This window comes from Typopeltis vanoorti, chromosome 1 (assembly GCF_054136105.1).
Source record: "Typopeltis vanoorti isolate ZY-2024b chromosome 1, IOZ_Tvanoo_1.0, whole genome shotgun sequence".
NCBI classification, from domain to species: Eukaryota; Metazoa; Arthropoda; class Arachnida; order Uropygi; family Thelyphonidae; genus Typopeltis; species Typopeltis vanoorti.
Window position 1 is genome coordinate 99,103,168 of NC_143549.1, and position 25,317 is coordinate 99,128,484.

Below are 25,317 nucleotides of genomic sequence, written 5' to 3' on the forward strand. Positions count from 1 at the left end.
TTAATTGCGTTGTCATTACCTCCATGTCTTTTGTCATGGAGGTAATCCAAGTTAACCGAATTAAATATTACCCATACAATGATGTCTTATATTTTTCTTTCGACCTCCAATCGACTCCTGAGCCCAAATCAACCCCTTTGGCGACTACTGGTCTAAAGTCTCAATCACATCACCTCTCCTTCTGTCTACCAAACTCTGCAGCCCACATGCCCTCATAAGTAACACTGTACAGTTCGGATATCATGTTTGTTATCTGCCTCTGCACTCTTCCAAAGTTAATTTATTCCCTTCAAATCCTGGAGACTAAATTTGAGTACAACAGTAGTCCAGATGTGATCTGATCAGAGCTTTATATAATGGAATGACATCATTTTTATCTCTGCAGGTCAGCATCCTTCTCAGTATTGCAAGAATCCTCTGGATTACCTTCACCACTTTTGCAATATGTTCCCTGAATTTCAGGTTTCTATCAATCATCACCCCCAGATCCTTTGCCTTCCCCTACTTGTCCCAAATGTATCCACAATGTATTCCAAACTTCAAGACTTTACATTCTGCAGAATTAAACTGATACTCCCATTCCTTTGATCATCTGTTCAGTTCATTCAGAACAGAGAAATCAGCCTTCACAACACATGTAATTTACAGACAAAAAATTACCGTTGTTGGTGATGATGGGCAATAGATGGCATTGATGGTAGTAGTGTCACAGTTTGAGAATTAAGTGGTGGGAGAGGATGAGATGTATTTGCAAAGTAGAGTAGTGTGCCCACCCACGATGAGTCCTTGGACTCCCTGGAGGTGTCATAATAATAATAATAATAAATTAAAGATGCCAAGAAATTATTAGTTTCTTGGTTTCATCCTTTATCCAAGTGTAAGCAAACAAAGTTTGCGTGTGAAATAACTTTATGACTGTCAATCATCACCCTAGTATAGTCATTAGCCTCTTATATAGAGGCTAATGACTCCACATTACTTGCCTTAGTATCCCATAATGCAAAGCACCTATCCTTGCAAACATGTATAATACTATACATTATGGGAATGGTCACTACAAAGACCGGTTTTACCTTTATTCGGGTCTCATAAGTGGGAGCCAGACCCAGAAGTGATATCAAGGTTGAAGTAATGCAGAAGTCATATTTCACCATACAGATAAAGGATGAAGACATGAATATAATTTCTTGGCATCTTTAATTTATAGTATAACCAAGTGGAAAAACTTTCAACATTTATTATTATTATTTGACACCTCCAAGGAGTCCAAAGGCTCATCAAGGGAGAGCACCTGCTCTACAACTCTGTCTGACCGCAACTACACCAACGGCATCTACCGCCGACCACTACCACCACCACTAATATTTCCACATACAATCACAAACATCCAAGCCCATGGCAGGATTCGAACCAGCAGCCCTTCGGCTGGAGAGCGGATATGCTAACCACTCGGCCAGCCAGGCTATCCAACAATGTCATTCTTCCACAATCATTTCTTGTGCTATTGGCCACATAATGAAAGAATTCCTTAGGAGTTTCTTTGGATCTCAGGGCCAATCTCTTCTCATATTCCAGTTTGCCTTCCGTACCATACTAGTCGACTCTCTTGGCCTGAGTCCTATATTCTTCATGCATCTGCTTTTCACTCCTCTCCTTATATCTCTTCCATAACCTCTTTTTTACTTGAACTTCCCATTTGATATTGTTTGTCATCCACATTACACCAAATTGTGTTCTCTTCTTCACTCGTGATATACAACTTGCTACTGTTGCTAATGAATATTTCATCACAAATTCCTAAGCATTGATGATATCTTGTCCCTCCGTGTCATCCATGGAACTACCCCAAACTGATTTCTAAGACTATTATAATCACTTGACTTACAATTCCACATACATTTATTTCTCTTTGATACTCCTGCATGCCTATTCATCTTCCAATTAAAAAAAAAAACCACACAGATGTGCCATCTGTTATAATCAGATCTTCTGATGCCATGACCAAATCTAAACCTTTTGAACATTGTGTTCCTTCTACTAGATGTTGCCTAAGATATTTCAATTTAAACTCCCTCAAGAATTCAAGAAATCTATTTGAAAGTCTTCATAAAATCTTCTATTTCTAGTTATGGTTTCCCTTCAACAGGACTATATACACTAATAGTATTTATTTATTTATTCTTTTTTTGCCACCATTCTTTAGTTTTAAGTGTGGTATTCAGCTTGATATATAAATATACAAGGGTGGTCTGAAAAGTTTTGGCCTAACAATGAATTTATAATTAAAACGAATTTATAATTCAAAATTAGTTTTGGGAAGAGATAGAAGTCAAAGGGTGTCAAATCTGGCTCCCTCTGACTTCTATCTCTTCATAGTGCAGATCCTTTAATTTTCCCATTGCCAAAACACCTTTGTGGGCAGGTGCATTGTCCTGATGCAAGATGATTTTTTTCTTCTACAAACCAGGTCTTTTCTTACAAATTTTTTCGTTTAGTCTGGTTAAAAGATCAGAATAATATTCCCTGGTTATTGTTTTACCCTTTTCAAGATAATTAATAAACAAAATGCCTTTAGCATCCCAAAACACCGATGGCATGACCTTTCCTGCTGATGGAACCGACTTTGTCTTCCTTGGTGCTGAACAACTGGCTTCTGTCTACTGTTTTGACTGCTGTTTGGATTCTGGTGTGTAATGGTGAATCCAAGTCTCATTCATAGTAATAAATCGATGCACAAAATCAATTTTATTCTTGTTAAAATGCTCCAAGCACTGTTCAGAGATTTTCATGCAAGTGCATTTTTGATCTGCTGTGAGCAAATTCGGCACCCATCTTACACAAAGCTTTTTCATTTGCAATTCTTCATGCAAAATATATCCTACACGTTCTTTTGAAATGCCTATAGTCTCAGCAATTTCATCTACTTTGACTTGCCTGTCATCCAATACCATATCATACACTTGATCAATGATTTCTGGTGTTGTCACACTTTTTTGGATGTCCTTCATGTTGAAGGACATCCAAAAAATTAGGCTGGTATGGCCATGTTTAAACTCGTCAGACCATTTCGTAATTGTCAAAAATGAAGGAGAAGAGTGCCCATAAACTTTTATGATCTTCGAATGAATTTCTTTTGGTGTTAAACCTTCTTTTACAAAGAATTTTATAACCGCACGATACTCAATTTTATCCATTTCAAGGGATACAGAGAATCCAAGTCTCATCCATAGTAATAAATCGATGCACAAAATCAGTTTTATTCTTGTTAAAATGCTCCAACACTCCTGCTTCAGACAGCTGTATAAAACAAACTACTTGGTAGAATGACTTGCAATTTCCCATGGATGCTTATGACAGATGTACCAACTTAGAAAAGAAACATCTTGCCGATAATGTTGCCGTCTATGGTTGAGGCTAATAAATTTTCAGACCACCCTTGTATTCTTGTTCTCCTTATATCTTTATGTATCTTGATGTACAGGAACATAAAACATGACGATTAATAAATAACATAAAGCAGATTTAACTTAAATATATATTTTTATTTGTATAAAATTTTTGCTCTAGTATCAAATACATCTTCAGTATGCTTTCAGATTAAACAACAAGAACAAAAAACAGTATATTCAACAATGGCATTCACAAACTGCATGTGCGTGATGTACAACATCAATGTCTAATTATATTAAGGTTCTAGTAAAAAAATAGCTTTAACAAGATTTAATAAAAAATAAATAAAACATAAATAAAGATAAATAAATTTGAGTTGATTCTAGAATTTGTGAAGAACTATTCTCCATAAGAGGGATAAGTCCATTAGTTCTATTTAGATTCAGTTGATGTAGCAGGGTCTCACAATTGTCTTTGTATAAATGTTCCAAGAGATTATTACTTTTATGGAGAACCTTAATTTTCTTCAAAGAACTCAGTGTCTGGTGGCGATAATGTGCTCTGCAAGTTCCTATTGCTCTGGCTCATGGAACAGCACAGCCTAAATGTTTGTCATGATGCACAGCTGCAGATCCATTTGTTTGGTCAAAATATACAATAATCTGAATTAGTAGGGAATTTTCTGTTCTTGTTGCTTAATTCGAAAGTCATACTGAAGATGCCTTTGGTACTAGGGTGAAAATTTTATTCAAATAAAAATCTATACAAAGTTAAATCCTTTTTATGTTATCTTTATATATCATTATTCCAACTACTTCAGTTGCTCACTCATGTTTTTCTATTCTGCTATATATTAACATGCAGTCGCTTATTTGCTTTATTCTTTTGCCTTTTTTTCTTTGTATAAATTTTAATGTTATGAGTTATGGTGAAGGTAGTTGCAGTTGGTGGAGTGGTGGAAACGGAGAGTTGTAGATTAGGTGTCCTCCCTCGATGAGTCTTTGGATTCCCTGGAGGTGTTGTGTAATAATAATAATGAGTTTCAACTTCTTCAATTACTTCTTCTGCCAGTGATTTTACATTTCAGATACCACTTTTAGTTTTGCTGTCATTATTCTGTGCCTGATAACATCTGGCACAGAATAATAAAATATGTTATTATTCTGTGCCAGATTAATATCTGGCACAGAATTTAAAATTTAATTTAATATAGCTGCCTAGTGTTGCAAATTCTGGTTGCCTTTGAGCACTTGGAATTGATGTTCTCTAGAACTGCTAATTAAATCAGAGAATGACTCCTGTGTTGGCCAGGTATACTGATGTAGCATTCATATTTAGGATAGCTCTTCCAGAAATTATACACCTCTGCTTAACTTCACCTACATCAAGTGCTCACTTCCATGCCACAATGAGGTAGAATTAGTGGAAAAATGCATTATTTACTCCAAGACAATCCGGTTATGGTGATTTCAGTAATCATCCTTCCCAATTTTCTGATTAAAAAAGGTGGGAACATTGAATGAATAACAAAGTGAGTGGAAGCACCTGTTGCTGACTTGTTTCAAGGAATTTATGAATGCAATAAATCACTGGGCATCATGTGTGGCCTATAATAATAACAATTTTTAAATTAACATGTATCATGTAAAAATATATATATATAATTACTGTTATAATTAATTAGTGAGATTAAAATTAATATCATTTAAAAAATACATTTTTTAAAATTTTTGCTTACTTTCACAGAGAGATATGGATCTTTCTTCATCTTTTGGTATAATTCACAAGAAAGACCAGTATGATAAACTGAACTGCATCTACAAAACAGTCATTTTATAAAATGTAACATTACACACTACCAAGAGGAGCTATAATAATCAAAGATACATAAACTGAAAAATGTAAAATATCTTGGATTATGAAAAACAACCAAACACAAAATATGAAAACCAAAGAATACAATATATAAGTCTTGTATGAAATTTCATTTCACATAAAAGTTGTCTCACATTAAACATGTTTCCATAAAAGAGATTACACAAAAAGGGGTTGAATGTTTGAGAGTGGTCAAGTATGGCAATACCATTATTAAATGTATTCATTTCAATTCTGTAATTTTATTGAAATGAATTGATCACTGTGTAACACTAAAGGAAAGGATTGTTAAATGTATAGTGAATACGAGGGTCCACAAGATCTGTTCATTAGAAGGGAGGATAAATAGGGTGATTGATACTTTGGATATGAGAAGTAAATGAGCAAAAGAGATAGTAGGTGTGGAAACAAAGTATCTAGTTAGACAGAAAAAGAATGTGAGGATAGATTTCAGTTGTCAGTGAATTTTATTTTATTTTATTTATTTATTTTTATTATTTTTTTTTATGTGGCTCCCACATGCAAAAGGTTATTTGTAAACTTGCAGTACAATTGTACTGTGGGTGGGATAAAGATATATATATATATATATATATATATATATATAGGGAAAAGTGGGTACAGTTTGTTAATGTGTGGGATGATGCATTCATAGAAAGGATGCAATTGTAAAAAGCATTGAACTGCATTTAAGTGTATTTGGTATTAGTTAGCTGGTGAGACTGTTGCTAGAAGGAAATATAATAAGTGATAATGAACAAGAGATCAGAGAAAATAAGCACTCATGTGAAACTGGTATGAAGTGCTGGTGAATGGAGAAAGCAGTAGCATAAGAGACGAGGGCAAAAGAACAGGAATGCAAGATGGACAGGGAAATCAGGATGAACAGGAGGACATGGCACAAAGAGAGTGGAAGTTGGAAACAGTGGCAAATGTGTGTGTGTGTGTGTGGAAATGGCCTGGGATGTAAGGCAAGTAGTTGAGTCTGAAAAGATATATGAAGTTAAGTGATCATAAACCTGACTGGGTATTGGCAAGTGTGCAGAAATCACAGCTGACATCTCCCTTATTTCTGATACTCCATGTTCCATGGAGTTTCATTGACTGAATTCAATCTACAAAGTGTTAGAATAAGTGAAACATGTGTGAATGAGGATGACATCCTAATGGGAATAGAAATGGAAGAGTATGATGTTTTTGCTGAGAACAGAAAAGACAGGAAGGGAGGGAAGTGCTGCAGATGATATAAGGAGAATTATTTCCACACAAGGTAGAGATGCAAGGGGAAAATATGTATGGTAGTTTTGAGTATGGTGTGAGGTAGAGGTTGCCAGGGCGAGATATTGGTAGGATGTTGCTATATGCCAGTAAATATGGAAGGTGATGACAAGAAATGTATAGGCAACTTAGGTTAGTGAACAAAGGAAGGGTGATCAAAAAGCTGAATAAATGAAGAGCTCATACCTGAGAATTTGGGAAATTAATTTATTTTGTTCTTGAGGGACAACTATCATAGGCAGTATGTAATGGAGGGCACATAAGGATCAAAAGTCTAAGATAACAATCATCATCAGAGGATGTGATTGTGAATGCGATATTGCATTTTCCTCCAGATGGTAAGAATGGAACAGGAAGCAAAAAGTAAATAAATGCTGCTTGGGCAGTGATCAAATGCAATTTAAAATTTAAAAGCATCAATGTGTGTGAAGATATTGAAAAGCTGAAAAATATAGGTGTCAAATGGATAAATCAAGGGATTAATGAAATCTGGAAGAAGATGACACTGTAGAGGTAGCCCAATGGTCATAATCAGTTGCAATTTGCATAATGAGTATAAAGAGCAGGCTTAGGAAGGTAACTCACTTAGTTACATGAAACGTACCATGTGAGAAGAAATGAGCAAATTGGCCAAAAAAATCTAGAAAGTCGTTTCAATATGTGACAAGAAGAATAAAGAATGATTATAGTAAGATGATATTAATGGAGGATAGAAATGGCACAGTGACAGAGAGGACATAGTTTAGGTAATCAGCGAAGAGTTCATCAGGGTATTTTATCCTCATTATGTGTGACATCAGGGTGGGTATGGGTAGAAGAAATGAGGGAGGATGGTGAGCAAGCAAAAAAGTCTATGAGAAATTAAGTAAACTTAATTTTATTTTATTCGTGTGGGGGTCCCCCAATTCCTCGACCTCCCCCTTAGGCTGAGTCCTCCTAAAGTATTGAAAAGGGATTAAGTACTATGCCCTATGACTGTAGCCTGTGTGTACACGAGGCCGATTTGCCTGCTAGCGGAATGAAAAATCCCAAATTAACTGAGGGAGAAAACCCTGCTGTCCATGCCCAAGACCGGCTAACTTGGCTACGGCTGAGAAACATCCTTAACCTCCTCACGATGTCAATGGGAATCGAACCTAGGACACTCCTTCCCCAGGCATATGGTTGCAGAGTGCGCAGCCACTAGGCTAATCGTGCAGACAGTAAACTTAATGTCAATAAGGTAATAAAGATGATGACATATGACTGGGCATCCTTTGAATGTTTCATGGAGTTAACAGCAGCCTTGGCATACCTATTTAACAAGTCTTACAACAGCACAAGTACTAAAAGAGTGGAAAGATGGTAAAATTATTTCATTTCAACAAAGGCAGTGAGAAGGCTAATGTTAAAAATTACAGTCCAGTCCATGCATCTGGAATTGTGGTTAAAGTATTGAAGAGGTTGGAGAGAGCTAGGATACAGAAGTGGGTTGATAACAGCAGTATTCTCTTATTATATTCAGCAGTATCTTGGGATGGTTAAATTGGTTTGTTAAAGGGAATCATGTCATATCAATTTTATTTACTTTTGTACTACAACTAAATGCAACACAATGAACAACAAAAAAAAATGCATTGCAGTACAGTGATATAAAATCACAGTATATGTATCACAGTGATAGATTTACAAAGGCTTTTGACAGACAGCCACATGACAAATGATATGGAGCAGATGGGATTAGACACAAGATTAGTGAAGCAGATTGGAGACTGGCAGTCAGATATGTCTCAGAATATGTATATGGGATGTGGTATCCTGAAAAAGAAAAGTTGCTAGTGATGGCCACATGGATCTGTATTGGGACCATTATTGCTTAACTTGTATAATAATGATATTATATTATTATTATTATTAAACCTCCATGGAGTCAAAAGACTCATCATGGGAGTCCTACTGTTAAACAGAGTTTATCATACCACTTAAATATGTTCACTGTCTATGCACTCACCACACTCTAGGGCAATGCATTCCAATCACCCATCAATCTTCATGCAAAAAACCTGCTCCTTTCTCCCTTGCTCACACTGTCCTTATACAGCTTCCAGGAATGACCTCTTGTTCATTCCAATCTTCACCCATTTTATGCAAAACCTTCCCCACATTAATCTGGTAATAACCCATTAACAGCTTATGTCTTGATCATATCCCTCCTCCTCCTCTATCCACCAATTTTTGCAAATTGCATTTTCTGAATCTATCTTCATACTCAACATTCCAGAGACCAGAAACTACCTTATTCAGTTGTCTCTGGACATTTTCCAATACATCTTCATCATTTTGAAAACCAGGTGACCAAATCTGTGCATGGTAATCATGAGTCTTGATCAAAGTCCTATAAGGGAACTATAACTAAATATACAGTTGGGTGCTGCTATAGACCAGGTGATGGAATAAATGGTGGAGGTAGTATGCATAAACAAATTGTTGAAATGAGTGGAAGGAGGGTAATTATTATGGGAGATTTCAACTATGGTAACATTGATTGGAAGGAGGAGAGGACACATGGGAGGAAGGAATTGGATTTTATGCGGTTATTAAGGGATAACTATCTGCGACAGCATGTAATGGAAAATACTAGGGGTCAGAGAGTGCTTGACCTGGTAATTGCATCTGAGAATTTGACTGTAAAGAATATGATCACGTTGCCACCAATTGGTGAGAGTGATCATAGGGTCTTGACTTGGGAGGTGGCTAAAGGTGTGGATTTACAATTAAGACGGGGTACATGTGGAATTATCGGGCTGGTAAGTATGACAAGCTTAGGAGTTTGATTGGTTCGGTGCCATGGCATGTACAACTGCAAGGGCTAGAAGTTGATAGTGCATCGGAGGCAGTAAAGAAGTGTTTGCATGAAGCAATGACTGACTGTATACCTAGAGTCCGAATAATAAATCAACTAGGGGTTAAATGGATGAATAACACCATTAAGCTTGAGCCGCAAAAAAAGAAACAACTATGAAGGGAATTCAAGGAGAAAGGTGACCTGCAGGCACATGAACGGTATAAAGCGCAGGCCAGAAGGGTAACAAGTGTGGTAAGAAAAGCAAAAAAGGATTATGAAAAAACATTGGCTATGCAGGCTAAAGAGAATCCTAAACAGTTTTTTCGATATGTTGCAAGTAAAAGAAAAAATGTATATGGCAGAATGATTTTAAAGAATGCCAATGATAGGGAGGTAACCGAATCAGCTGATATAGTTGAATTACTGAGTGAGCACTTTGCAAGAACATATCTTCCAGGTGGTGACATTGCAGAAATTAATGAACCAATAGATTATACGGGAATTGTGGTGAATGAAGTGGAGGTGAGTAGTCTATTGCAAAACCTCAATGTCAATACATCTGTGGGATTGGATGGTATACCAGCTTGTGTCGTACGTGAAGCGGCTAAAGAATTGTCAGTACCCTTGACCATTTTGTTTAATTTGAGTCTCGGGTCTGGGTTAGTCTCAGGGGTGGAAAGAGGGGGAAAATAGTTCCACTGCATAAAGGAGGTTCCAAGACTGCTGTTGTAAATTACTGACCGATTAGCATATCAGGAATCATTGTCAAGGTCTTGGAAAAATTAGTCAAGAGAAGAATACAGGACTGGATAGATGAAAATGGGATACTGTATTGGGGACAACATGGTTTTGTGAAGGGTAGATCATGCCTCAGTAACTTGCTCACATTTTATAACACAGTGACAGCTGAACTGGATATGAGTAATGGGTTTACAGTGATTCTACTGGACCTTGCCAAGGCCTTTGACAGGATACCACACGTTACGCTAATCAGTAAACTGAGCAGATGGGGATGGATATAGGGTTCGTGAGATGGATAGGAGGATGGTTGATGGAGAGATACCAGAGAGTGGTTTATTCAGGAGTGGAGTCCAAAAGACAGCTTGTGACTAGTGGTGTGCCGTAGGGTTCTGTTCTTGGATCACTACTTTTCAATTTGTTCATTAACGATATAGGAAAGGATCTGAAAGGAAGTGTTCACTTGTTTGCTGATGATGCAAAGTTGGGTAGAGCAATTGTGAGTGCACAGGATGTCAAAATTTTGCAGGATGATTTGGATAGTTTGGAAGACTGGACTAGGAAAAATGGATGTCAATTTAATGTGGCAAAGTGTAAGGTTATGCATTTTGGAGTGAAAAGATTAGCAGCAGTATATCACACTGGTGGAACCGTACTCCAGGAGATTGATGAGGCCAGGGATTTGGGAGTTGAAGTTTAGGGGGCACATTGCAAAAGTGGCCAAAACAGCTCAACAAATCACTTGGTTGTTGAAAAATACTTTAACAAGCAGAGACAAACAAGTTATTGTTCCTCTATATCGAGCCTTGATAAGACCCCATCTAGACCACTGTCCCCAGATATGGCCACCAGGGTTTCTTCTTTATGGGGAGGAGGTGGAGAGGATCCAGAGACGAGTGACTAAGATGACAGCAGGTCTGTAGAATGAACCTTATGAGAACAGGTTGAAGATTTGTGGGTTGCAAAAATTGGTTGATAGGCAGAAAAGGGGTGATATAATTGAGAACATTCAAGTTACTGAAGGGTTTCTATAGGATTAATCTGGAAGATATTTTTGAGAATAGGATTGGTGGTGGGAGGACTAGGGGCCATACATGGAAGCTGGGCAAGAATGTGGTTAGCAGGGGTGTTAGAACTAGGGTTTTTACTTGGAGAGCGGTGAATGAGTGGAATAAGCTGCCAGAGTCTGTTGTGGGTGCTATGACCATGAATGAGTTCTAGGCAAGGTATGATAGATACTGTGTGAATGTCGAATAGTTGCTCTTAAAATGATGTTAGGGCCTCCCTCAATGAGTCTGTCGACTCCTTGGAGTTTCCTGAGATAATAATAATAATAATAATAACATCTTTACTTCTATAAGTCAGTGCCCTCCACATCATTTCCATTATCCATTGTGCTGTCCTCACAATTTTAGCAATATGTCCCCAAAATTTTAGGTCACTGTCCATAATCACTCCAAGACCTCTCATCTCCTTTACTTCCTCCAAGATATTTTGACTGATTGGATACTCTGCATCCTCCCTTCTTTGCTTCCCATTCAAAACCTTACACTTTACAACATTGAATTGAAATCCCCACTCAATTACCCAATCAGCACCAGTGTATTCAAGTCCTCATGCAAAGCCATGGCATATGCTCTACTTCTGACAGCTCTCCCGAACTTTGCATCATCTGCAAACAACTGCTTATCACCATTCAGACATCTCACAATATCATTTAACTTTCCTCTTCCGGGATATCGCTCCTCCATAGACAACTCACGGACACTCATCAGACAGCCAATCTCCAATCCAGTGCACTAACCTACTATTTAGTCCCTCCGTTCCTTAATCTGGTACCGTGGTCATATGGCAATTTATCCAAGCCCTTTGCAAAAATCTAAATTATACCACTGTGTATGCATCACCCATATCCGATGCATTTGTCACCTTATTATATATGACCTTCCTTTATACAGACCTATGCTGGCCACCAAAGAGTATTTTTCTGTTGTCGACTTTTTTTTTTTTGTAAAAAAAGTAGCTCAATGAAATGTTTAGACATTAAATAAAAATATTTAAGCAATTAAATAAAAATTTAAGCAATTGATTTTTATTAAATTTGATGATTTTATCCTCTAATATAGCCTATAATTTTTTTTTTTCAAATTTACACTAACTGATGGATGAATTATGATTCCTATTGTTTATTGTATTCGCTTAACGCGATTTCGCTTAGTGCACATTAATTGATGGATTAATTAATCGCGTTATGTGAGGTTTTCCTGTACACCAACGTAACAGATGTATGACAACTAAAAGCCACATAAAAGAAAGTTTTACAAAGCAATTTTCAATTTTTCAAGCCAGTTTATAGCTTCTGTCGTAACATATGTATATCGTGTATAGTGCCCTCCAAAGCATATATCAGGGCAGTTCAGTAAAATATAGTCAATAGTCTGAGAGTGATAACCACAGTCACAAGCAGAAGAGTCAGTCCATTTCCATTTATGTAGATGGTGTTTACATCTGTCATGACCAGTTCTAATGTGGTTTAATATTGTCCAAAGATGATGAGGTAGTCCAAATCCAGGTAGTTTAGATGTAGGGTCTGATATAGCTAATTTGAGATTGTTATGGTGTTGAAGCCATTCATCTTTCCATCTATCAGTCAAGTTGAAAGATTCACCTAATTCCTTTGCTGTTCTCCAACTATGATTTCTTGATTTAATCTCCTTGTGAGAGGATTTTGTATATCTTTGTGGATAGGTAGGTTAACATTGTTGATTAAATTTGTCCATAATTTAGCAAGAGCTGCTTTTCTGTATAAGTTAGGAGGTGCGATGTTACTGATGACAGGGAGCCAATAATTTGGTGTAGATCTTGTAGTTCCTGTTATTATTCTCATTGTTTGATTAAGTTTGATGTCCAGCTCAACAGTGTTCATACTTCTAAGGTGGACATCAAATAATGAGAATAATAACAGGAAGAGCAGTACTTTGCAGTTGAATAAATCAAGGGCAAAGCTGGTAGACGTAAGGCTTCAGCATCTGCACTTCAAGTTGAACCTGCCAGCTTCTGAATTATTTTATTACGAGTTTCTATTTTCTGAGCCACTTTCACTAGGTGTTCTTTAAAGGTGAGTGTTCTATCTAGGGTAACACCTAAATATTTAGGTGACTGCTAAAGTTCAGTAATGTATCTCTGAAGAAGACGAAGAAGGTTCTGATAGGTTTGAGTTTAGATGCCACTGTTTGAAATATGAGTCCAGAATTTTCAAATCATTTTTAATTATTTTTTCAGCTTAATTAAACTTAGTTCTCTGCATGATTATTGCAAGGTCATCTGCATAAACAAATTTCCTTGAACTGGTTTGAGGGAGATCATAAATATATAAATTAGACAACAGCGGAGATAGTACAGGGCCTCGAGAGAGTCTGTTATTAAGCTGGTGTGTGTGGTCGACTTTCTGAATTGCCTGCAAATACCTGTATCCATCTGTTATTAAGCATATTGTTCAATAAGTTGGCAAGTCTACTACATGGAATCATATTCAGAAATTTAAATAGCAGGCCTTTTCTCCATACTGTGTCATATGCTGATGTTAAGTCAATAAACACAGCAATAGAGTTCATATGTCTCTCAAAACCATTCTCAATCATTGATATGAGAGCCAGTACTTGTTCACAACCCCCTCTTCCTAGTCTGAAGCCTGCTTGCTCAGGAGGTATTAGGTTGTTTATGATGGGAGATATTCTGTTGTATATGATCCTTTCCATAAGTTTAAGAGTAACACTCATAAGAGCTATAGGTCAGTAGCTAGCTCCTAATGATGGATCTTTGCCTGGTTTTAGAATGATTATTATTTTCATTCTTCTAAAGAGAGAGAGAGATTTCCTGAAACCAAGATATTATTATATAGTGTTTATATATTATATAATGTTAACCATTTTATGATGTTCTTGCCACAATTTTTAAGAAATTCCATCTTGTTTAGTAGCTTTGCCATTTTTAAGTATTTGATAGCCTCATTTACCTCTTCAATGGTAAATATCTGGAAAGGATAGGGTTTGGTTTTAAGGATGTCTTCAGTTTCAACAGTTGTGTGTTGATGTCTTTTATAAACTGGCAATCATAAGGGTATTTAGAAGTCACAACTATATGCTGTGCCTTCTATTCGACATCAATAGATTGCTGTCTCTTAGATGTTGTTGCACTAGGATCCAATCTCTGCAATAAGGACCATGCTTGTCTACTTGAATGTATAAAATTGATATTTTCATAATAGAGGTTGTTGTTATCCCTATTTTAACCAAGAATATATTCTTTTCTGTAACCTCTAGGGACAGTTCTCTTTGCAGCTCTTTTAATCACTCCTATAAATCTGCCGTAATTGTTAGGTATAGGTTTTATCTACCTAATATTGGCATCTACTTGTTCAGCAAAGTTCTTCCAGTTTGCTTTATTGAAGTTCCATCTAGGATTTGGGACAGCCAACATAAGTGGTATATGAATTCCTAGAGAATATAAGATTGGTCTGTGCTGACTACTTGGGAAAGGCCCAAGAACTTTTCTATTTATGCTGAGACTTTGATGATGATGATCCTTGGTTACAAAGCAAAGATCTGGAATGTGTCCTCTAGCTGAAAAAAAAGGGTAAAGGTATCTTTAGAATCACATATTAAGTTAAGGTCTTCCATCCATTCCACCAGCTTTTCATTACTATCATTTTCATTATAACTCCATAAATTTAGATGGCTATTGAAATCTCCTAGTATCACACATGGATGTTGTAGACTGGTTAGAGGGGGGATCAGGCCAAGTGGCATTCAGGGGTTTATAGATGTTCATGACTATGGTGTCAGCTATTTGGATAGTTGCTGAGAATATGCTTTTATTGTTACTCGTTGTCATGAGTTGACAACTCTCAGTATCTTATTTTATGTAAGTTGCGATTCCATATTTAGGATGATTAACTGAAGCAATTAATCTGAATCCTTGATTATTTCCTCTAGACTGCAGTTGTTCAGCATTTTTATTGTGGGTTTCTTGAATAGCTAGAACATCCACTGAGTGGGCTGATAGCATTTTAGATAGAAATTCGCTTTTTGCTCTACTCAAGCCTTCAATATTGAGTTGGCATATCTGAAGTGAGAGTCCTATTGTCTGGTAGAATGAAATAAATCCCTCTTGCTTATTTGGACAGAAGCTGTAGAGGGGAAGTTTGGCCATCTTCACTGTAGACTATTTGGCATTATTATTATTATTATTATTATTATTGCATAACACCTCCAGGGAGTCCAAAGACTCATTGAGGGAGGGCACGTACTCCACCAACCACAACTACCTTCATCATCTACACCAATGGCATCTACCACCACCACAAGTATTTCCATAGACAATCACAAATATCCATGCCCATGGTAGGATTCGAACCCGCAGCCTTTCAACTGGAGAGCAGATATGCTAACCACTCGGCCAACCAGTGCATATCCTGTAACCAATCAGATATGCACCACGTGGAGGCAGTCTACGTTATATCTAATTATCCTTTATCAACTTATATGTCTCAATCAGGTTCCCCCACTTCTCATTCTATCTGCTAAGCTCTACAATTTGCATTCTCTTAATCTGTCCTCATACTCCATATTCCAGAGGCCAAAAATCAACTTATTCAATCATCTCTGAATCTTCTCCAACGACTCATCATCCTTTTGAAAACCAGGCAACCAAATCTGTGCACAGTAATTCATGAGGTCAGATCAAAGCCTTCTACAATGATAGCAGAACGTCCTTACTTTTATATGTCAGTGTTTTCCATCTGGTTCTATGGCCTTATTATAATCAAGTTTACTCAATTCCTCCTATACCTCCTTCTCATATGCCATCAGTGGTTCTTTTCTGGTGCCTGCTGCTCTCAAGTTTTACATTATATTACATTCACAAGGATGGAATACTTCAATGAATTGCTCACTTAATACTCCCTACTATATTCTACTCATTCTACCATTTTCACTGACTAATATAATTTTCTCATACTGATTTTTGCTTCTACTAGCAACATATCAGAAAAACTCCCTAGGATTTATTTAGCTTCAATTCACCAAGTGCTGCTTTATAGCCAGAATTCCAAAGTCCTGACACTGTCTTAGTCACCCATCTCTGGACCCTCTCCAATGTTTCCACTTATAATTCTCCCCAGCTTTGCATCATCAGTAAGCAACTGAAGATCCCCATTCAGTCCACATGATATATCATTTACAAACAAGTTAATCAACAAGGGCCCAAGAACAGAAACTATTAATTCTGAGAGCCAGGGCTGTCGGCAGATTAGATCGTACCCTGAGGCAAACAATTAAATATCGCCCCTGCTGGATTATAAGACAAAAATATAAGAAAAATCTCCAATTGCTATTTTGTCTTTATTACAAGACAAACATTAATACAAAACAATTACATAATAATATTAATTTAATGTTTGCTCTAAGGGGATATCGCACAATAAAACTGTTTATTAGCTCTTCTTAAATTTAAATGATAAGCTATGTCTGCCTCTATTGATATAGTTGCTAGACCAGCTAGACCAACTAATCTATCTTTGGTCATTGCTGTTCGCAAATAATTTTTAATCAGTTTAAGCTTGGAAAAACGTCTTTCTGCACTTACTATGCTAACAGGAATTGTTAAGCCACCTACTGCAATATGGCTGAACGAGCATCCTTATTAAGCCATGCCACAAGGCAGGCTGCCTCTATGCTCCACCCTGTCGACAGTACTGCTGAGAGCCAATCTCCAATCCATCTAACCAATTTACTATTTGTTCCCATCCTTTGCAGCTTCTACACCAACTTATCATGGTAATCTATCAAACACTTTTGCAAAGCCCACCATATCATAAAATACAAGTAAATTGCTAAAACAAGACCTACCCTTTAAATATCCATGCTGACCATCATAAAGAATGTTATGTCCATCATCCATATATCAAAATTAGAGATGTTAATTTTAACTCTTTACTTTATGCAGATGATATTATACTCCTAAATGACTCCAGTACAAGTGTGCAAGATTCCTAACTAAACTGAATAACTACTGTAATAAATTTGTCATGAAAATCAGCAATAACAAGATAAAGACTATGAAAATAGGCAGGAATATTGAAAATATCAAACTAAACCCTGAATGGAGTAAAACATTTCAACTATTTAGGAAGAATTTTTAGGGAAGATGGCAAAGTAAACATAGAAATAGACAACAAAATTAGCATTCTCATATGGCAGGGAGTTAAGTGACTATTATTATTATTATTATATGGATACCTCCATGGAGTCCGAAGCCTCATCCCAGGAGACTGAATCTATCCACAAAATTATCATACTTCTCCTTGAACCCATTAACAGAGAAAGCACTCACAAACTCTAGCAACCCATTCCACTCATTCACAACTTCCAAGCAAAATACCTAGTCCTCACACCTTTATTCAACTTCCAGGGATGACCCCCTTATTTTGCTCCTTCTAGCCAAGTGCTGAAACATTTCCTCTGCATCTTTCCTGCAAAACCCTTTAAGCAACTTAAATGTTTCTATCATTTCTCCTCTTTTTCTCCTATGAACCAACTTCTGCAATCCACACACCTTCAATCTATCCTCATAGGGAACATTCCACAGACCACTCACCATCTTGGTCACTTGCCTCTGAATCCTCTCGCTGCTTCCTCATCCCCAAGAAACTCGGGAGACCAGTAATCTGGATGTGGGCATATCAAGGCCTTATAAAGAGGAATAACAACTTTCTATCTCGTTCTTCAACAACCAAGTAATCTTATGGGCTACCTTAGCAACATGCCCTCTAAACTTTAACTCTGTCTACCACCACCCCTAAATCTCTAGCTTCATCTATTTCGTGGAGTACAGTGCCATCAATGTGATACATGGCTTGCAATTTATTTATCCCAAAATGCATAACTTTACATTTCTTGACATTAAACTGACACTCATTAACTTTTGCCCATTGACAGTCTATTTAAATCGTCCTGCAAGCTCTCCACATCGCGTTGATTAACTATTACTCTATCTAATTTTGTATCATCAGCAAACAACAGAATATTTCCTTTCAGGTTATTTCCTGTATCATTTATGTACATATAAACAGCAATGATCCCAGCACTGAACCTTGTGGCACACTACTAGTCACCTGTTTTCCCCCTCAATTCTGCCCCTCCATATGCCGCTTTTTTGATATCCATCCACCATCACCCTCTTATCCACTTAACCAGTGTCATATCCATTCCACATTTGTTCTAATTTGCATAACAGAGTTCCATGTGGTATTCTGTCAAATGCCTTTGCAAAATCCAGCATAATCATCGTGTAGCCATTTCCTTTATCCAACTCAGTTGTTACTCTATTATAAAAAGTTAGTAAATTACTAAGGCTTGACCGACCCTTTACAAAGTCATGTTGACCCTCATACAGCATCATATTCTTATCTACCCATTCTTGAATTCTCTTTTTTACTAATTTTTCTAGTACTTTTACCACCATGCCTGAGATACTGATTGGTCTGTAATTTGCTACTGTAGTCTTAGAAACTCCCTTATGCAAAGGAATTATTTTGCCCTCTTTTCACTTGCTTGGAACTCAACCAGAGCTGAGACTTAAAATAAAGAGCCTAATTAAAGGCATTGCCTGTTCCCTTGCACACACTCCATCTAATCCCACAGTTGTATTTATATTGAGATTCTGCAATATCTTAAGAACCTCCAATTCATCTACCTCTGTTCCCACATTAGTGTCTGTCAAATAGGTTAAAGTAGCAACCTCACTAGGATGATATATCTTTGCAAAGTGGTCACTCAGTAACTGAACTATTTTATCCACTTCTGTCTCCTCACGACCATCATCACTCATTAAGATTGTTCTTCCATAGTCATTGTTCCTTACTTGCCACATAACAAAAGAACTTTGGGATTTCTTTTGGCCTGCTTGGCTAGATTCTTCTCATAATCTGATTTTGCCTTGCTTGCCATGCTGGTCACCTTTCTTGACTGAGCCTTGTACTGCTCATGAGTTTGCTGGTCATTTTTCTCTTTATATATCCTCCACAGCACTTTCTTCTTCTGCAGTTCATGCTTAATGATATTATTCATCCATCTAACTCCTACCTGATTAACCTTCCTTACTCTAGGTATACAATTTAATACTGCTTCCTCTAGATTACCCTTAACTATATTCCATGCATTACTAACATCCTTACCCTGCAGTGTTTTATGCCATAGTACAGATTTAACCTTCTTCCTAAGCATGTCATAATTACCTGCCTTGTAATTCCACAAATACCCCTTCCCAAATACAATCTCCCAAGTCAAGACTGCATGGTCACTTTCACCAATTGGAGGCAATGTTGTCACCTTGGTTATGGATAGCTCTTCTGATCTTATAACCAGGTCCAATACTCTTCCATCCCTAGACCCTCCATCACATGCTAAGTAATTATCTCTGAGCAGGTGTATAAATTCTATTCCTTCCTGCCATGTGATCTTTCTTCCTTCCAGTCTATATCTCCATAGTTGAAGTCTCCCATAATAACCACTCAACCTGTACTCATTGTACTAATTTGCCGATGCATGTCTTTTAGATCATCCATGGAATCCCCTGGCCTATAGCAACAACTGTATATTTTGTCTTACTGACCTTAATCTAACACCAGATTGCTTCAAATGAATAGCCACCCTCCCACCTGTCTCCTATTCTTTTTTGTTGCAATTCATCTGCTATCATCAGCAGTACTCCTATCCTCTCTATATTCCTTGAAAATACTAAACCCTTCACATTCAATTCCTGTAACTACATCATTTGCTGTTAGCCAAGTCTCACTAATGTCTATAACTTTTGGCACGGTTGCACTAACCAATGCTAAAAACTCCCTCTTTTACCTGATACTTCTGGCATTAGTATATATAGAAACTGCAGCATCCCTTTAGTCTCTCACCCAGTTGTACTTTCTGAATTGACTAATTAACCTATTCAATATTTTTGCTTGAGAGAGACAAGATTCCTCACTTGATCATTCTCACTCTCACTTGCTTCATGGGTGACTTTACACACACTCACTCACTTCTACCCTAATTGCTTACGTTTGGCTATCAATACTCCTACTCCTCCTCAGTTCGCCTGTATTGTAGTGTGGTAGGAAATTTATCTGGAATAAGAGAGAAATTAGTCAAAACAATAAATCAGGTGTATACAAAGCAGTGTCCAAACTAATTTTAACTTATGGATCTGAGCTGCGTTAGAAATATAACACTTTATCAAAAAAATAGACCAAAGATATGACACTTCTGAGAAAGATTAGGGGAGTGAACAGTTGGCATCTATGACAGAATCATATTAAAAAGGATATTAGAGAAGAACATGATATTACTCATCACGTTCTTCTCTAATATCTTTGCCACAGTGCAAGGAAAACATCCAGAAGAAGAAGAGAAAGATCTATGTTGACTGATACAATAAGAAGAATGAAGTCCTACATTTAACTATCTGGAGGAAAATAGTTCAGCGGAGGTTAGTAATAAAGTCAAGTTTTTGTGTAGTACTATCATAATATCTTGTAAACTACCTGAAAGTGCATATTATTATTATTATTCAGGCCTCCATGGAGTCAAGAGACTCATTGCGGGAGGTCATTCCTAGGAAACAGTCTATCATACCACTCCTTGAACTCATTGACTGTTCTTGCTCTCACCACTCCATCAGACAATGCATTCCACATTTCAACTACCCTCCATGCAAAGAAATCTCTCCTCACCATCTTGCTCACAGCTTCCTTTCATAACTTCTAGGAACAGCCCCTTGTCATCGCTCCTTCCCACTGCTCCATCAAGTGAAAAAACTCCCCAGTGTCCACGCTGTAACTGCCTCTCAACAATTTAAAAGTCTCGATCATATCACTTCTCCTTCTTCTATCTCACCAAACTCTGCAGTCCACATTCCCTCAGCTATCCTCATAATTAACATTGTACAGTCCTGAGACCATCTTTGTTATCCACCTCTGTACCCTTTCCATAGTTAATTTATCAAATTTGAGAACAATAGTCTACGTGTGGTCTGATCAGGGGGCTTAAACAAAGGAATGATAACCTTCTATCTCTGAGGTCAGCATCCTTCTCAATATTGCAGCAATCCTCTGGGTTACCTTCACCATCTTTGCAATATGCCCCTTGAATTTCAGTTTTCTATCGATCATCACCCCCAGATCTCTTGTCCCCCCCCCCCCAACTTCCTCCAGTACAGCTCCTCCCATCGACGTATCCCAAACTTCAAGATTACATTTTGCTGCATTAAACACCCCCATTTATTTGCCCATCTGTCTAGTTTATTCGAATCCTCTTGCAGGACTGCCACAGCTGAACTATTACTAATACCCCTTTCCAGCTTCACATCATCTACAAACAACTGAATATCCCATTGCAATCCACTGACAATGTCATTGATATAAAGGTTAAACAATACAGGTCCCAGTACTGAGCCCTGTGGGACCCTCCACTTGTCCTTTTGCCTCCTTGATATTGCCCCACCACTCTCTCTCTCTCTCTCTCTCTCTGATACCTATCAGACAGCCAATCCTGAATCCAGTTGACTAACCCAACATTAAAACCCATGTGCTGTAACTTAAATATCAGCTTATCATGTGGCATCCTGTCAAATGCCTTGTCTCACGATGGTCTAATATCAAGAATTTGATGATTATGTAATTAGCAAGTGGAACAAACTGCTATTGAGACTGTTGAATGTTTCTTTATTGATTATGTTCCATGAGTGTTAACACATCTAAGTGTTGGTGAATGAAGTTGCATGCCTTTGATGAAGTCCTAAGACATGTTTATATATAATAACTAGATTGATATCCACAATAAAATCAATGGGTATCTCTCTAGTAACCATTAAAGATCTAACTGCTATACATGTGTGTGTGTGTGTGTGTTGCAATACTCAAATGTTCTAAATTACCATTCACTGGAACCAGAATTTCTTTACCTCTACAGGTCAGTGTCTTCTGCATCATTGAGCTGTTCTCACAATTTTGGCAATGTGTCCTCTAAATTTTAAATCCTTCTCCACCATCACCTGAAGATCTCTTATTTGCTCCACCTCTAACAATATATCTCCAACAATATCTACATCCCATCTTTGTTTTCTATGTTTTAAAACCTTACATTTTGCAACATTAAACTGTAATCCATTCCCATGCCCATTCATTCAGTCTATTCAGGTCTTCTTGTAAGAATACAACATCTGCTCTACCCCTCATAATTCCTCCCAATGTTGCATCATCTGCAAACAACTACATATCCTCATTCAAATGTAACCCATATCATTAACAGCAATGGCCCTTAAATAGACTCCCGAGGGACACCACTAATGACTTTCCTCTTCTGCGATATTGCTCCCCATACACAACTTGATGAAACCTATTATATAGCCAATCTCCATTCCAATGTACTAGTCCAATAACCAACCCCATTTTCTCTAGTTTGACTATCAAAACCCTTTGCAAAATCTAAATATATATACCACTGTGTATCCATCTCCCTCCAATGCTGCTGTCACCTTATTGTAATAAGTAAGTAGATTATTAAAACGTGACCACCCATTTCCAAATCTGTTCTGTTCATCAAAGATAATAATACCACTTTTTTAAATAACGAAACCTGTAGTGCATTCATAATTAGAAGAAACACACGTATAAACCACAGTGAAAATTATTTAATTGTAAATATTTCATCCTAAGTATCTTAGGACATCATCAGTACAGTATTTAAACAAAAATTAGGAATAACATACAGTTAGGGCGCACGATTACAATAGAATCTCATGAAAACGTGCATAATGTGCTAAAGTAGTACAAAACAAAAAAAAAAAAAAAAAAAAAAAAAAAACATTAATTATTTAACACAGTTTTGTATGATAATTTCCCATACTTTAAGAATAGTAAGAACGTCGTTGCGGTTTAGGTTTGGTCTGTGTAGTAGGGCTTCAGAACTTTCTTTGTATAAACGTTCATGTTTAAATATAGATCTATGTAAAAGTATAGCCTTTTCCCAATGGATCCTATGGTTTGGATTTTCAATTCCGTGTTGAGAGAGGCCAGATTTCTGCAGTTTAAGAAGACGAATGTGGTCTTGATGTTCCGAGATGCGTTTCTGAACAGACCTACCTGTCTGTCCAAGTAAGGTAATTTGCATGAGCATGGAATCTCATAAACACCAGGTAACATCAAGGGTGAGAATTTGTCCTTAGGAGAAGGTAATAAGTTGTAAATTTAGTTGATAGGTTTGTAAGTAGTGGCAAAATTGTATTTCTTCATAATTTTAGAAAGACGTTCTGAGATGCCTTTAACGTAAGGTATGGGAATCCTATGCACTTCTTCCTGTCTGGTTTGATGTATGCAGAAGTGACTGATGATTTTTTGAGTTGTTTTGGGATTATATCCATTTAGGATGGCTGTATTTTTGATAACTTCTAATTCCTGGTTTAAAGATTCTTCAGAGGAGCAGAATTTGTGTGCTCTGGAAACTAGTGATTTAATAATGCCAGATTTCTGAGATGGATGATGAGCAGAAGAATTGTGAATGTAGCGACCTGTGAATGTAGGCTTGCGAAAGACGGAAGTGGCGATGGAACTGTCTTCTTTTCTTTTGATGTGTAAATCCAAAAAAGAGATACCCTGTGGAGATTCTTTTTCTAACGTAAAGTTGATGCGATGATGAAGAAGGTTAATTTTATCTAGAAACAGTTGTAATTCAGGTTCGGGATGATTCCATACTGCAAATACGTCATCGACATATCTTAGCCAAATTTTTGGTTTGGGCTCAAAAGTGAATTTTTTTTTTTTTTTTTCCTCAAAGGTGTTCTAGAAACAAATTTGCTAGGTTTGGTGATAAAGGAGATCCCATTGCTGTTCCTTCCTCTTGCTTGTAAATTTGACCTTTCCAGGTGAAGTAACCTGGAAAGGTCAAAAGTAACTTATTACCTTCTCCTAAGGACAAATTCTCACCCTTGATGTTACCTGGTGTTTATGAGATTCCATGCTCATGCAAATTAGCTTACTTTGGACAGACAGGTAGGTCTGTTCAGAAACGCATCTCGGAACATCAAGACCACATTCGTCTTCTTAAACCGCAGAAATCTGGCCTCTCTCAACACGGAATTGAAAATCCAAACCATAGGATCCATTGGGAAAAGGCTAAACTTTTACATAGATCTTTATTTAAACATGAACGTTTATACAAAGAAAGTTCTGAAGCCCTACTACACAGACCAAACCTAAATCGCAATGACGTTCTTACTATTCTTAAAGTATGGGAAATTATCATACAAAACTGTGTTAAATAATTAACGTTTTTTTTTTTTTTTTTTTTTTTGTACTACTTTAGCACGTTATGCACGTTTTCATGAGATTCTATTGTAATCATGAGCCCTAACCGTATGTTATTCCTAATTTTTGTTTAAATACTGTACTGATGATGTCCTAAGATACTTAGGATGAAATATTTACAATTAAATAATTTTCACTGTGGTTTATACGTGTGTTTCTTCTAATTAATAATACCACTGTTGTCAACCCAATTCAGGATCCTGGTTCTCACTAGCATTTCCAAGAGTTTAACCACAACAACACCTGACACACAGATTGGTCTATAATTTGATGATTGAGTTCTGTCACCTCCCTTATGAAACAGTATAATCTTGCATTCCTTCTGCTCCTTTGGAACTTGACCCAATGTAAGACTCATATTCAACAAATATGCCAAGACAGATGTCAACAGATATCATGTGTTAAGGGAATATTCCAGGGAGATAGCATATGCCTTGCCTACCTGTTTAACAAGTCTCTTTCCACAGCAAGAGTCTCAAAAGGGTGGAAGAAAGGTAAAATTATCCCGCTTCACAAAAGTGGTGATAAAGCAAAGATTACAAATTATAGGCCAATCTGTATATCTGTGGTTGTTCTAGTTAAGGTATTGGAGAGGTTGATAAGAGATAGGATACAAAAGAGATTTGATAATAGTGGTGTGCTTTGTGCTTGTGAGCATGGGTTTGTTAAAGGGAGTTCATGTTTTACCAACTTGCTTATGCACTATAAAAGCATGAAAGGTCAGGTATTAATAATAATAAAAGGTGACAAATGAACTAGACAAGGGAGATGCATACAGTGGTATACTAGGTTATGT

The 25,317-nt window shown here is 37.0% G+C and overlaps 1 protein-coding gene across 2 annotated transcripts in view; it reads right to left on the bottom strand.

Annotated features, from left to right (window-relative positions):
* LOC150110250 (uncharacterized) overlaps window positions 1-25,317 on the bottom strand; it is a 154,190-nt gene that overhangs the window by 46,840 nt on the left and 82,033 nt on the right. Inside the window, exons 4-5 of one of the 2 annotated variants that reach the window (XM_090398582.1) lie at window positions 5,129-5,207; window positions 4,495-4,997 (exon numbers count right to left, since the gene is read on the bottom strand). In XM_090398582.1, coding sequence (XP_090254708.1) covers window positions 4,977-4,997; window positions 5,129-5,207 — 100 coding nt within the window. In that variant the 3' untranslated portion in view covers window positions 4,495-4,976. Of the gene's footprint in view, window positions 1-4,494; window positions 4,998-5,128; window positions 5,208-25,317 lie in introns of those variants that run through there. The other variant, XM_090398574.1, reaches the window with a different exon arrangement.